At 32.0% G+C, this 10,997-nt stretch overlaps 3 protein-coding genes across 4 annotated transcripts in view; 1 reads left to right on the forward strand and 2 right to left on the reverse strand.

Moving 5' to 3' along the window:
* Positions 1 to 266: 266 nt before the first annotated feature.
* On the reverse strand, positions 267 to 4,606 carry LOC106109738 (serine/threonine-protein phosphatase Pgam5, mitochondrial). Of its 2 annotated transcripts, none has more exons than XM_013291351.1 (6): positions 4,276 to 4,606; positions 3,891 to 4,069; positions 3,373 to 3,590; positions 2,315 to 2,445; positions 1,752 to 1,898; positions 267 to 832 (listed from the first exon to the last, which is right to left on the reverse strand). In XM_013291351.1, exons 1-6 carry the CDS (start codon positions 4,440 to 4,442, stop codon positions 793 to 795), a joined length of 882 nt encoding a protein of 293 aa, XP_013146805.1. In that variant the 5' UTR covers positions 4,443 to 4,606; the 3' UTR covers positions 267 to 792. The 2 variants fall into 2 exon arrangements, with proteins under 2 accessions (XP_013146805.1, XP_013146798.1); XM_013291344.1 differs by having other exon boundaries at positions 2,315 to 2,448; positions 4,276 to 4,605.
* A 291-nt stretch (positions 4,607 to 4,897) lies between these two features.
* LOC106106441 (SHC SH2 domain-binding protein 1) lies at positions 4,898 to 8,905 on the forward strand. The gene is made up of 10 exons (XM_013287023.1): positions 4,898 to 5,047; positions 5,140 to 5,320; positions 5,566 to 5,779; positions 6,070 to 6,299; positions 6,507 to 6,667; positions 6,790 to 7,000; positions 7,396 to 7,568; positions 7,721 to 7,828; positions 8,099 to 8,250; positions 8,639 to 8,905. The coding sequence occupies exons 2-10, from the start codon at positions 5,140 to 5,142 to the stop codon at positions 8,733 to 8,735; spliced, it is 1,527 nt and encodes a 508-aa protein (XP_013142477.1). The 5' UTR covers positions 4,898 to 5,047; the 3' UTR covers positions 8,736 to 8,905.
* Positions 8,906 to 10,868: 1,963 nt separating this feature from the next.
* LOC106105933 (citron Rho-interacting kinase-like) overlaps positions 10,869 to 10,997 on the reverse strand; it is a 15,907-nt gene continuing 15,778 nt past the window's right edge. The window contains exon 29 of the mRNA XM_013286421.1: positions 10,869 to 10,992. Within this exon, the coding sequence (XP_013141875.1) occupies positions 10,869 to 10,992 (124 nt within the window). The remainder of the gene's footprint in view (positions 10,993 to 10,997) is intronic.

The raw sequence follows: 10,997 nt of genomic DNA on the forward strand, positions 1-10,997 counted from the left end.
AAAGAACATTTAACATTTGTCAAAATTGATTGTTGCAAGTAACGAATTAACACCAAATATGAATATCTTTAAGCATAAAAAATAGGAAGACAATTTTAAAATTCAATCATGACCTTCTATTCTATCGTCAATTACCAACGACATCAAACCACAACAAAAACCAAAACAAGTAATTTCTACACTAAAAAAGCTAACACTTGTATTTTTGAAATAAATTTAATTATAAAAATGCACTTGTTAATTTGAAATTGTATCTATAAATTATAAAAATAGCTCTACGATTCGCACTTACATTTAACAATAAATGATTAAAAAAACATTTATTTTGAAAGAATATAAAAACGCTTCAATATTCATGGACATCGTATGTTAATGGGTAAGTCACTTCGAGGTTCGTTATTCCTGTTGATATTAAATTGAATTAAATATTTTAGTCAAAAAAATAACAATAATGCCCTAATGTACCGATAGTTATAAAATACCTGAACCCCAATTCTAGAGACGGCCCACTGGCAAGCGTGGTGAACTGAACGACCAGCAATTGATTTCAAATTTGACCGTAGTACTAGTGACAGTCTATTTATAAATACAACACATTTTTTTATTTCACCGTGTTTTATTTTATTTTTTATGGTTTTAACTACAGAGAATCATTATGTGTCACAAGTATTAACCGTTTTGAGTTTTTTTTAGGCGGCAGCGAGATTCTTCTAGTCTTCATTTTGTGGTTTAAAACATCATGTTATCAAAGTTTAATTATGATTATTTCTGTTTCATACGTTGAACCTTGTTTTACTCAATTTTTCGCCGTTTCGATGTTTTTTTGGGTCGGCTACAAAGTAAAAAAAACCTGGGTGAGAATGGCCGAGTAACACAAAGTTAGATAAATAAGTTACATAATACATTTAGGAAGAATAAATGATTCCATGCTCGGCTATTCTCAAGCAGTCTATGGAAGAATCTGGAGAAAGTTATAATTTCATTTTTTATATCCTTGTTAAATAAATATCTTTCTCATATGTGTATGTGCATCATAGTTTCAAATGTTTTTTCTAAATCAATCTCTGCAAACAATGGCAACATTACGATGACGTCATCAACTTGTCAATTCATTTTTTCGTATATTCGTGCGTACGTCAAGCTGCCAGAAAGATAGTACTAACATATTGTTGTTAATTTATAATTTCCATACAAAGGTATTGTTATTGCTTTTAGTATATTAATCTTATCTAAAACATTTTTTTCTTTAGATGCTGCCTTCTCTTAGAAGATTATGCATTGTTATCTAAAGTCTGAACATTACAAGTTATTTATGTTCAAATATTACTTTGATTAAAAAAAATAACAATGTTCAACATCTATTTAATTATTCAACATGACATAAATGTTATCTGATTTGATTAGTATAACAAACTATTTATTAGATACAAGTACAAAAACATCTAATACAATTTACATACACATGAACTTCCATAATATAAAGGACATCGCAAATTCAACAATAACAGTATTATTGTAACAGAAATTAAAAATTGATTATATCATAATTCAACAATTGTACAGATATAAATAAGTTTCGGTTTTATTGTTACTGATAAAAATTGTCACTATATTTTATTTATAAAGCAAGAATACAAAACTTGTTTATATTTAATCTAAAATATTCAACACTAATAATTGATACGTGATATTGATCATTAATTACATTGTACTAAGGTAATTTATTGTATAAACAAGGGAAAGGAGTTTACCGGCTAGTGATATGCTTTGGTTCCATATATCCTGTGTCACTCAGAGCTCTTAAGACTACATTTCCGTTGGGCAGTATCGAGATCCACGTTATCGAGCCATGATTCAATGATATACGGAGCCAGCCTTCCGGAGGGAATTGGAGGGCCCTGGAAACAAAATGGTTTTAATATTATAAAACATCTAGACACGAACGCAAACAAATATATGCAATAAAAATCGATCAACGTTTACGCTGATAATTAACTTACGCATTCCCTTAGTATGAATTACGGGAAACATACAAATGAGAGAAACTTGGCCAACATTAAATTACTATACTAAACATGGTAGGAAATTCGAGACTGGTTATGATCATAATTTCGACCACAAATCTCCATCAAACTAAAGCCCAACACTAAACATCTGCAACTAGACAGAAAACAACTGTTTAGATGCACAACTAAAAATTGAGTAGTGTGTGCACCTCCACATAAGTTCATAGGAAACAAAGAGAGCCTATACTGTTGTGCACTAGTTTAGTTAAAGGTGTGTGCATGCTTAAGCTATAAAATATTAAACTCACTTGCAGACGAAGAATCGTATGACATTAGCGTGACATACGAGTAACGTGTAGGTATCCTGCGTCTGTTCTGGCGGCGCTCTGTAGAAGTATCGCCGGAAGGCGGCCTCTATCCGCGCGCCGTCCTGGAAGAACTGCTACACGTGCCCAACCATACTCTGTTAGTTTATCGCCCAGTATTGCTCTATACTACCTCAAAATTCACTAAGTAAAACAACTTCCTTTTATATAAGAAATATCTTCATAAGTAAAAGATGTCTAGGGTTTGCTTTGATGGACCCAGACATGTTTCATTATATTTTTCTAGAAAACTATGTTCTCCTAGCAAGCCTGGCTCTTTAGCACATAGGAAAGTAATGCTTCACAATGTTAATAGTAAGCATTAAAAATTTATAAGTAATGACATGCTGGTTAATGATTTAGTTCATAGTTCTAATTCACCTTTCCGTCTATGATTTTTATTACTTGACTAATTCCATTTCTATAGGGAAAGATAATGTTTGCAAATTCTAAATCTAAATGAATATTTTATAAAACTCTAACCAAAATCGACATTACACATTACTTTATTAACAGGTACAAACTAAAAATAATGTCAGTAAATGTTATAGAACTATGTTTCCTAATATAATGGTATGCAAAACTGGGCTATAAACTTTACAAACTTCAAAATTCCATTTTACCAAAGCAATTCAAATGTTTATTATAAAATCTACATAAAAACTAAGAAAATTTACTTTAACCAATAATTAAATAAAATTTATTGATTGATTTGGCAAAACAAAATGTATAAAAAACACATACATTAAAAACTATGATTTGTACAGTAAAGATACATTATTAGTATGAGAACAGAAATTAATGTCAACCAAGCTAAAAAAAGAACAAACAGGAAGGGAAAATATCCATTCTCTGCACAACTTCATACTATTAATGGTTGAAAATATTTAACTTTTTAATTTATAGATTACACAAACATTTTTAAAGACATCATGTAGCCACTTTTGCCTATTTGTTCCACAAAAAGGGATGTTTCTAAGATGTTCTTTATTGTAACTTACTCTTGGTTCTGGTGCCCAGTGCCCTACAGGTGGTTCAGGTGGTATGGGTGCTCCTTCTTCAATCAGCTGACAGTCTTTAATTTCTAAATCTTTACTTAAATGCTTAGCTATTATAGAAGCTGTTTCTTGTGCTCTAGTCATTGTAGATCTCACAAGTAAGTCCCACTTTATCTGCAATGTTGCCAGCCTCTGTCCAGTCATATCTGCTTGTATTCTACCTGAAAATTGTTTAATATCAATTAAGTTACACCTGAACTATGAACTATACCAGTTTATATTGCTAGACATTTATCAAATAGTTATAAGAACAAATATAGTAGAATATTTTGTGGAGATTGGGCTTAGATTGTCATCTTCTATACCAAATATTACCTAACATTCTAGACCTAAATGGGAACTATAGACTATGGATAAAAGCTTGTTTCCTTATTATGTAAGACTAACAATGAATACCAAAAGGTTTTAAGGTTGGATTATTAAGTTTTCTTTTCATATTAATCTTGAGTTATGATATTCACCTAATTCAGTCAAAATTCTCTCTTTGTCTGTAGCCCCATCCAGGTTATACTGTCCATGTCGGATGAGGAATAAATGTCTTACTGCTTTACTTTTTGACTTCTCTATTTGTTCATTATATCTGTTCTCATCCTCTGGCTTACTGGGTGATGGAGGTTGTACTATTGACTGTGGTTCTCGACTGAAACGTTACCAAAATAAAATAAAAATCACACTAACATTATAACAATTTTTTTTTAATAATCGTAAATGTGAATTACTTGCATTATAAACAGATTTTATTAATAACTATTGTAATAAATGACGAGTTATTAATAGTATCGCGCGTTTGTTTACAAGTAGGTCAACGTTTTAACATACTTCGTTATGCTACTCAAATGAACTTACCGGTCCCAATTCTTCTCCCATTTAACACTCGGCGTGTAATTTACAGTCCAAGAATTTTGTACATCAAATTTCTTATCAGATTTACCTATAGTGTAGTATGCTAAACCACCACCTACAGCACCTAAACTTATAAGAGCAATTTTATGTAGTCTTGAAAATGTAGCCATTGTATGAAAATAATCTTAGGAGCGTTTCGATTCTAGAACATTTAAAAGCTAATATTATTTCAGTTATTATACAGGACTTCACTTAAAAACTGCTTTTAGGTCAAATATTCAAAAATAACCTAAAACTGAAACGCACAACTTTTAAACTTCAATACAATGACAACTGACAAAAATGACAATCGACAACGTCACTTTAACACATTATAAAACTATCAGAAGCTGATGTACAACTACAGACTACACGTTTTGTTAAAGTTAAAAAGTTTTCCTGGTGGGTTTAATATATTTATCAATTTAAATGAGAAAATAGGCACTGCGGTTTTAAGATACATAACAAATCATTTGTTAATAGTTTTCTTAAATTATGAAACATATTCGATTTTTTTGTTATTTTATAATAAGTCTGGCAATTATATTTTCATTTATAGCAACATTATTCTATGTCGTCACGAAAGAAATTCAAACTTTTTTGAGAACGGTCAAATAAAAAATATTTTTATCGAAAAAGGAAATACATTTAAATTATTAATTTCGTAAAGATATACGAAAGAAGGATTAAAGCACCTGTAATTTTGCATGATACAAAATAAACTTCCATCCCAAAGGTAAATACGAAATGATTTGTTATGACTACAACCCACAAGATTTTTGAATTCCACTTATAATTTATCAAAACCCTTTATATATATTTTTCTAGATGCAGTCAGTATATTTATTCAACCGTAGTGATAATCAAATACTAGAAGAGTTGTTACGAGTGTGCAGCACGGGAAGGGACACCGCCCGCGAACAATGGAGCTTGCAGGCAGAGCTTCTAGTTGAACCAGTAGGCTGGGACGCCCTGTGGAAATTGTCCAAAGACTTCTGTAAAAAGTTTGGTATGTAAATGATAACTAATAAATGGTAATGCCTTCTATTAAAAAAAAAACTAAACAAAACTGTTGCTTTTTTTAAATATTTGAAATGCTTTGTCCTTAAACGTAACCAATAGTTATACTAGTAATTAAGCAATTAGGTGAACTTAGATCAAGACAAGTTCATTATATAGTTGATAATACTAAAATTTTGTTATACTACATGAACAATACTAAGAATTTATTTCTTGTCCTGTTTATATTCACAGATGTAAGATTTCCTTGCGTCGCTTATGTATCTGTGACATCGGTGGATTTTGAGGAATTATCAGCCAGTGCAGATGTGCTGAGTGTGCAACATGAAGCTGTGACAATACCAGAGACTGTTGTTGATATACCTCTGGTAGAGCTCTGGCCTACAATAAAACAACGAGAGGCCAGTATAAATGCGGCCACCACAGCTGATTTTATCGATCTTTTGAGGTAAGTACACAGTCATAATAATTAGCAAAAAGTAAGTGATTGGAATAAACATAATAATTCCATATGATAGATGAAAACTTGTAAAGTAAACCCTATATAGAGTGAACTTGTTAAGTAAATCCTATGTAGAGTGAGTATTCACAAAAAGCTGTTACCTTTCCCTGTGACTGACCTTAGACATATAGACATTTACATATAACTTGAGAACCATCTTTTGGAAGTCAGTTAAAAAAAGAACAAACTCTGCTCTTGCTTAGAAGACTTCTAAAAAATTGTAAATATAATTTCAGATTTTTCTATGAAAACATTTGGATGCCATGGGATGATCAGGATGGTAAAACATTACTCCCTAAAACAATAGAGGAGAGAATGAGTCTTTGGAGTGACATACACAATGGTCCCATACCAAATTGTGTTGCCAGATCTATAACACAACTAAGGAACAGTGCTATTGATGCCTACAAGAAACTCAAGGATCTAGATTCTTCTCTATGTGATGGTATATTGGATGATGATGATGGTAAATATATTTTTGCATTTTAATAAGTATTTTAATAAATAATGTACAACTGTTGTATAAATATTATTAGTTTGCTGGCAGAGGACTTTGACCACTGACTGCTTGACTTATCAGATTTTTATTATTACCTTAAAAGGTTGATGTACAATTTATTGTACCTCCTTTTAATAATTTGTGATATAATTAATGTAGTTTTAATAATTTCAGATTCTCTCCTACCTCCAAGCTACATATCAGAGTGTGCGGAGATGAATGCACGTCTGGACAGTCTGATGTCCAAATGGACTCTGTATGAAAACCCACTCATCAGGGAACAATACTTAGCTAAGACTAAGCACAAATGGCAGAAGACTAAAAGTAAAAGAAATGTATGTATTATATCCCAAGTAAATTCCAGTAACACCTTTATAAAATATTATCTTAATATCAAACATCCTTTATTTTATTTCATTCAATGTAATAGTTATATAGCAAACTTATAAATTTTCAGGTTGTGGCATTATGGCAAGGAGGTTCTGTTACCGAATTTAATGAAATATCGAAATTTCTCTCCAAAAACTTAAACAACGATCACAATCTGACAATGATGGCGTCAGCTGAAGATGGCTTATCTCTGGAGCCTGATGATCTGGTGGTGTGCAGCAAAACATATGAACTGCCCGAGATGCCTCTATCACAAATATCTATATGCAGTTTTAATGGTTAGTTGACATTTTTGTATAGCCTGACTGAGATAATTAAAATCCTGACCTTAGGACTTGCCAGCATTATTACATTTTAATGTGTGCAAAGGAAATAGTTTCATATTTTCCCACAATAAAGAGAGAATTTTTATAGCCTGAGTATAGGGAGTGATGACTGCGATGATATATGATAAAGTTATCTGGAGAACAAAAACCTGTCACGCCAACCTTACGGGAGTAGGATAACGAGGAAGATGAGATGAGTTTCTATATTCCTTGTCGAGCTAAATGTTTTATAACTTTTTTAAATTTAATTACTCATATTGGGCTAGGTAAGGTAGTTCGGAATTGGAAGTAGTTATTCAGTTAGATGGTTGGTCCCTTTACTAAATTACATAAAAATGTTATTCCAGGTTCAACATTAAAAGCAGCAGACATGAGATCGTGCCTGTTGATGCTGAGCGAGGAGTGCCGGCTGCGCGAGCTGACGCTGCACTGCGCGCAGGTCAACACCATCATCGTGATGATGACGGGCACCCTCCACATCAGCAACTGCATGCTTGCTGATGTCTCCAACAACTCACAGGTACACTAGTGTTTATAATAATACACATAACACATTCAATGCTATCATCATTTTAGTGTACGCATGTAGTGAACATTTGATTTGTTTTTGAATTTGATTTGGATTTTCTAAGTGTTAATTAATCAAAATGTTACAAATTTATTTCGTTACAGAGGGATTTCGCGCAAGGTATTGTGGCGAAGGCCGGAGCAAAGATTGTTATAGAAGATTGCACATTTGAAAACTTCTACTCTGGTATTGTTGTTCACAAAGGAGCACAGGTAATTTATTGTTACATTTAAAAAAAATTAGATTAACTATTTTGTAGAATTGATGTGAATTATAAGAACGAAATAAATATTGTTGGTATATACCTCATTTTAGCATTTATGTGATAATAATTTTTGGTTTACTGCATTTTTTCTGTTCTATTATAATGGAAGATACACGCGATATACACTAAACTCCAGGTTTTTGCTTTTTATTCCAGCATCCTTTAATATAAATAACAAACAGATATGGCATTTATTTAATGATTATGTGTATTACAGGTTGAGTTAAAGAAATGTCTCCTGAAGCAATGCGGTGTGGGCATCCAGATGTACTCCGGCTCCCGCGTCTCGCTGGACAGCACTGTCATAGCAAACTGCTCCGAGCAGAGCATACGCTACGAAGTGTACGATGGCTGTGCTAATATCGACGAGTGAGTATCACAAAGTATTACAAACCAGCTGTTCCCATACAGCTTCACTCGCCTGATATTTCCCTTTATTTTATTTTTTATATTTCGTAAAACTTTTATTTGTTAATGTCCAAATTCAAAAGCGTAAATGACAATGAATGACATTGCTTAAAATTATCGTTACCATGGAAATCTTAATTCTATGCTGCGATTGGCTTATAGTATTCGTCCCTTATCGCACATTTTTTCTAATTTACACACTCCTAAATTTATTGGCGCGAAAATACACAGCCCGTAAGAATATTGTAATTTTAGGAATTTTTATTAAAACATGTATTAGTTGGAATGTTTAAGAAGAGCAGTCGAAAAGTTAAAAAGGAAAAGCTATAAATCTTGTTTTTTTTTTCAGATCGGAAGATCTACAGATAATGCCGAATTGTACAATTGGTTCTGGAAATTTAGATAAGGAAGTTTTAACTGTTAACCATGATGTTGACTTATTTTAAAATTACTTGTTAACAACCAAAAAGTTAAGTTTTATATTGTATTTCTGTGTATACTAGATTGCAGAACATTTATTTTACCCACCATAGCAGACACGGATAAAATCATACAAATATTACAAATGTGAAAGTTTAGATGGATGGATGGATGGAACATACATATGTTTGTTAGTGTTTGGAGCCAAAACGGCTGACCGGATTTTGATGGAATTTCGTATAGATGCAGAGGATAGTCTGGAAGAACATAAAGGCTACTCACGTTTGTTTTTTTTCACGCGGACGGAGTCGCGGGCGAAAGTAAGTTTAAAATATAATATACAAGTGTCAATGTCCGTAACCCCTCGACCCCCACCCACAACTTTTATGCCAGTAGCTGCGGCAAAAAAACAAATATCCTGCTAGCTACTCGTTTGCCAGTTTAGTTGAAGTTTAAATACACTGCCTGCGTTATTTTAAGTTGGATTTTAAAACGTAGCTACATGTGCATGTAAAGTTTACAAGTTTTAGAATTAAATGTATTTATTTTCGAATCAATCAAATTTATTGTAATAGTTTTCAAAACCGGCGTTAGTTCGTGAAATTGAAATGATTGAGTCACTAGTTAATGTTTCCCACTGCATGATATTGGATTGCAAACAAGACAATAAAAATTAATATGGGTATGAATCATATTAGTCATTATTCTTATGGTAGCATAAGATGAAAACATCACAAGATATGTAATTGGCTAACCTAATGTCAACTATCAACAAATAAAAATGTAATTTGTTTTTATAATAAAGGTGTTTAGTTATTTTAATAAAAAAATGTTTTCTGAATTGTATTTTTTTTAAATACAGGTTATTGGTAATTTCCGCGTATTTCCGCTAAGAAGTGATAAAAAAAAAAATAAAAATTGAATCTTATCTGCATTACGCAAAAGTTAACCATTTTTGAGGTCATGATTTTTAGATTTAAATGTTTGAAGTTGCATATTAATTAAAAACTGGGAAACTTTGTATAATGCATATGGGGATTAATCTCAAATATACCCCTGTATCACTTTTTAACAGAAATACACAAATTTACATTTCCATCCCACGGCTACAGGAATCTGCTTTTTGCAATTTTGGTAAAAATGTTTGTTGTTACTTTGTGTAAATCTGATCTGAAAAGTGAATTTGAAATAAAAATGAAATGGAAATAAATAAATAACTACTTTAGGTGTTTTACATATAATGTAATAAAAAATTAACGTTATCAATTAACATCAATTACTTCTAATCCTATTGAATAATCATTATTGAAACTCCTATTGAATGTTCCACATCATCATTATACATAAATATATCAAATCACAGTAAATTAATCTTAGTGATAAATGACTTATAGCAAAAAGACAATCATTTAAAATTCAAAATGAGAAATATAAAATGTGAAAGAATCACAATTCTTTCGAGTAATACGAATCTCAAGACTAATAAAGAGGCAATTACAATTGTTAATAAATAATAAGGCACTAGCTCTAATCAATAAATAAGTACAAATGCTTGAGCAAAGCTCCTAAAAGTATCCTTCTATTCAAATATCTTGACGGCTCGGGATCATCATATCATCAGGTAATCGTATTCTGCGCAGCGACTTGTGCGACGTTCCAAGCCGCCAAGATAAATGACAACTACAATAATTCTATAAAATGCACAAAATAAGAATACGAGAAAATGACTTTAGGTTTTTACAAATTGGTTTTGAAGCAGGAACAAAATTTAGTTTTTTTTACAGTAAACTTGCTTTGCATGCTGAAAAGCCAGTCGTATCATATAAAAAAAATATCTAAAAATTCGCACCATATAAAACTTATACATTCATACTAAGTTCTTCTTAAGAAAACGTCCTAAAATAATTGGTAAAAAATATTATGCTGTGGTAAAACTATCCAATTTTAATAGCTACATAATCAAATTATATAAAAATTGTATCAAGCAGTGGCAACATATCGAGTAGAGGCTTCAGGTGCCAAGGGGTATCAATTTATTGCAGACTGTTTTTGGCTACAGACGAATTTGCCGTCACATTTGAGAATCGACGTGGGGTAAGAAAATTGTTTTTTATTCCTTTACTTAGATTTAGGTTCCAAAAGTTACATATATCTAAAATCTATTTAAACCTGACTTGTCTCGCGAACATTTCAGCGCAAAGGTCGGCGGTGCCCTTGGCGGAGCTGTGCTCGTTGTCAGTCTCCGTGTCGGAGTCGAACTCTGAAGTGGCGGCGGGAGACTTCCTGCC

The sequence above is a fragment of the Papilio polytes genome, unplaced genomic scaffold (genome assembly GCF_000836215.1).
Source record: "Papilio polytes unplaced genomic scaffold, Ppol_1.0 DF824269.1, whole genome shotgun sequence".
Classification (NCBI taxonomy): domain Eukaryota; kingdom Metazoa; phylum Arthropoda; class Insecta; order Lepidoptera; family Papilionidae; genus Papilio; species Papilio polytes.

Coding starts and splice junctions, on each gene's coding strand:
- LOC106106441 (XM_013287023.1), top strand. CDS start 5,140: ATGCAGTCAGTATATTTATTCAACCGTAGTGATAATCAAATACTAGAA. Junction 5,780..6,069: donor GATTTTATCGATCTTTTGAG/GTAAGTACACAG, acceptor ATATAATTTCAG/ATTTTTCTATGAAAACATTT. Junction 6,300..6,506: donor TATATTGGATGATGATGATG/GTAAATATATTT, acceptor TAATAATTTCAG/ATTCTCTCCTACCTCCAAGC.
- LOC106109738 (XM_013291344.1), bottom strand. CDS start 4,442: ATGGCTACATTTTCAAGACTACATAAAATTGCTCTTATAAGTTTAGGT. Junction 4,070..4,275: donor TGGGAGAAGAATTGGGACCG/GTAAGTTCATTT, acceptor GTAACGTTTCAG/TCGAGAACCACAGTCAATAG. Junction 1,899..2,314: donor ATACGATTCTTCGTCTGCAA/GTGAGTTTAATA, acceptor TTTTGTTTCCAG/GGCCCTCCAATTCCCTCCGG.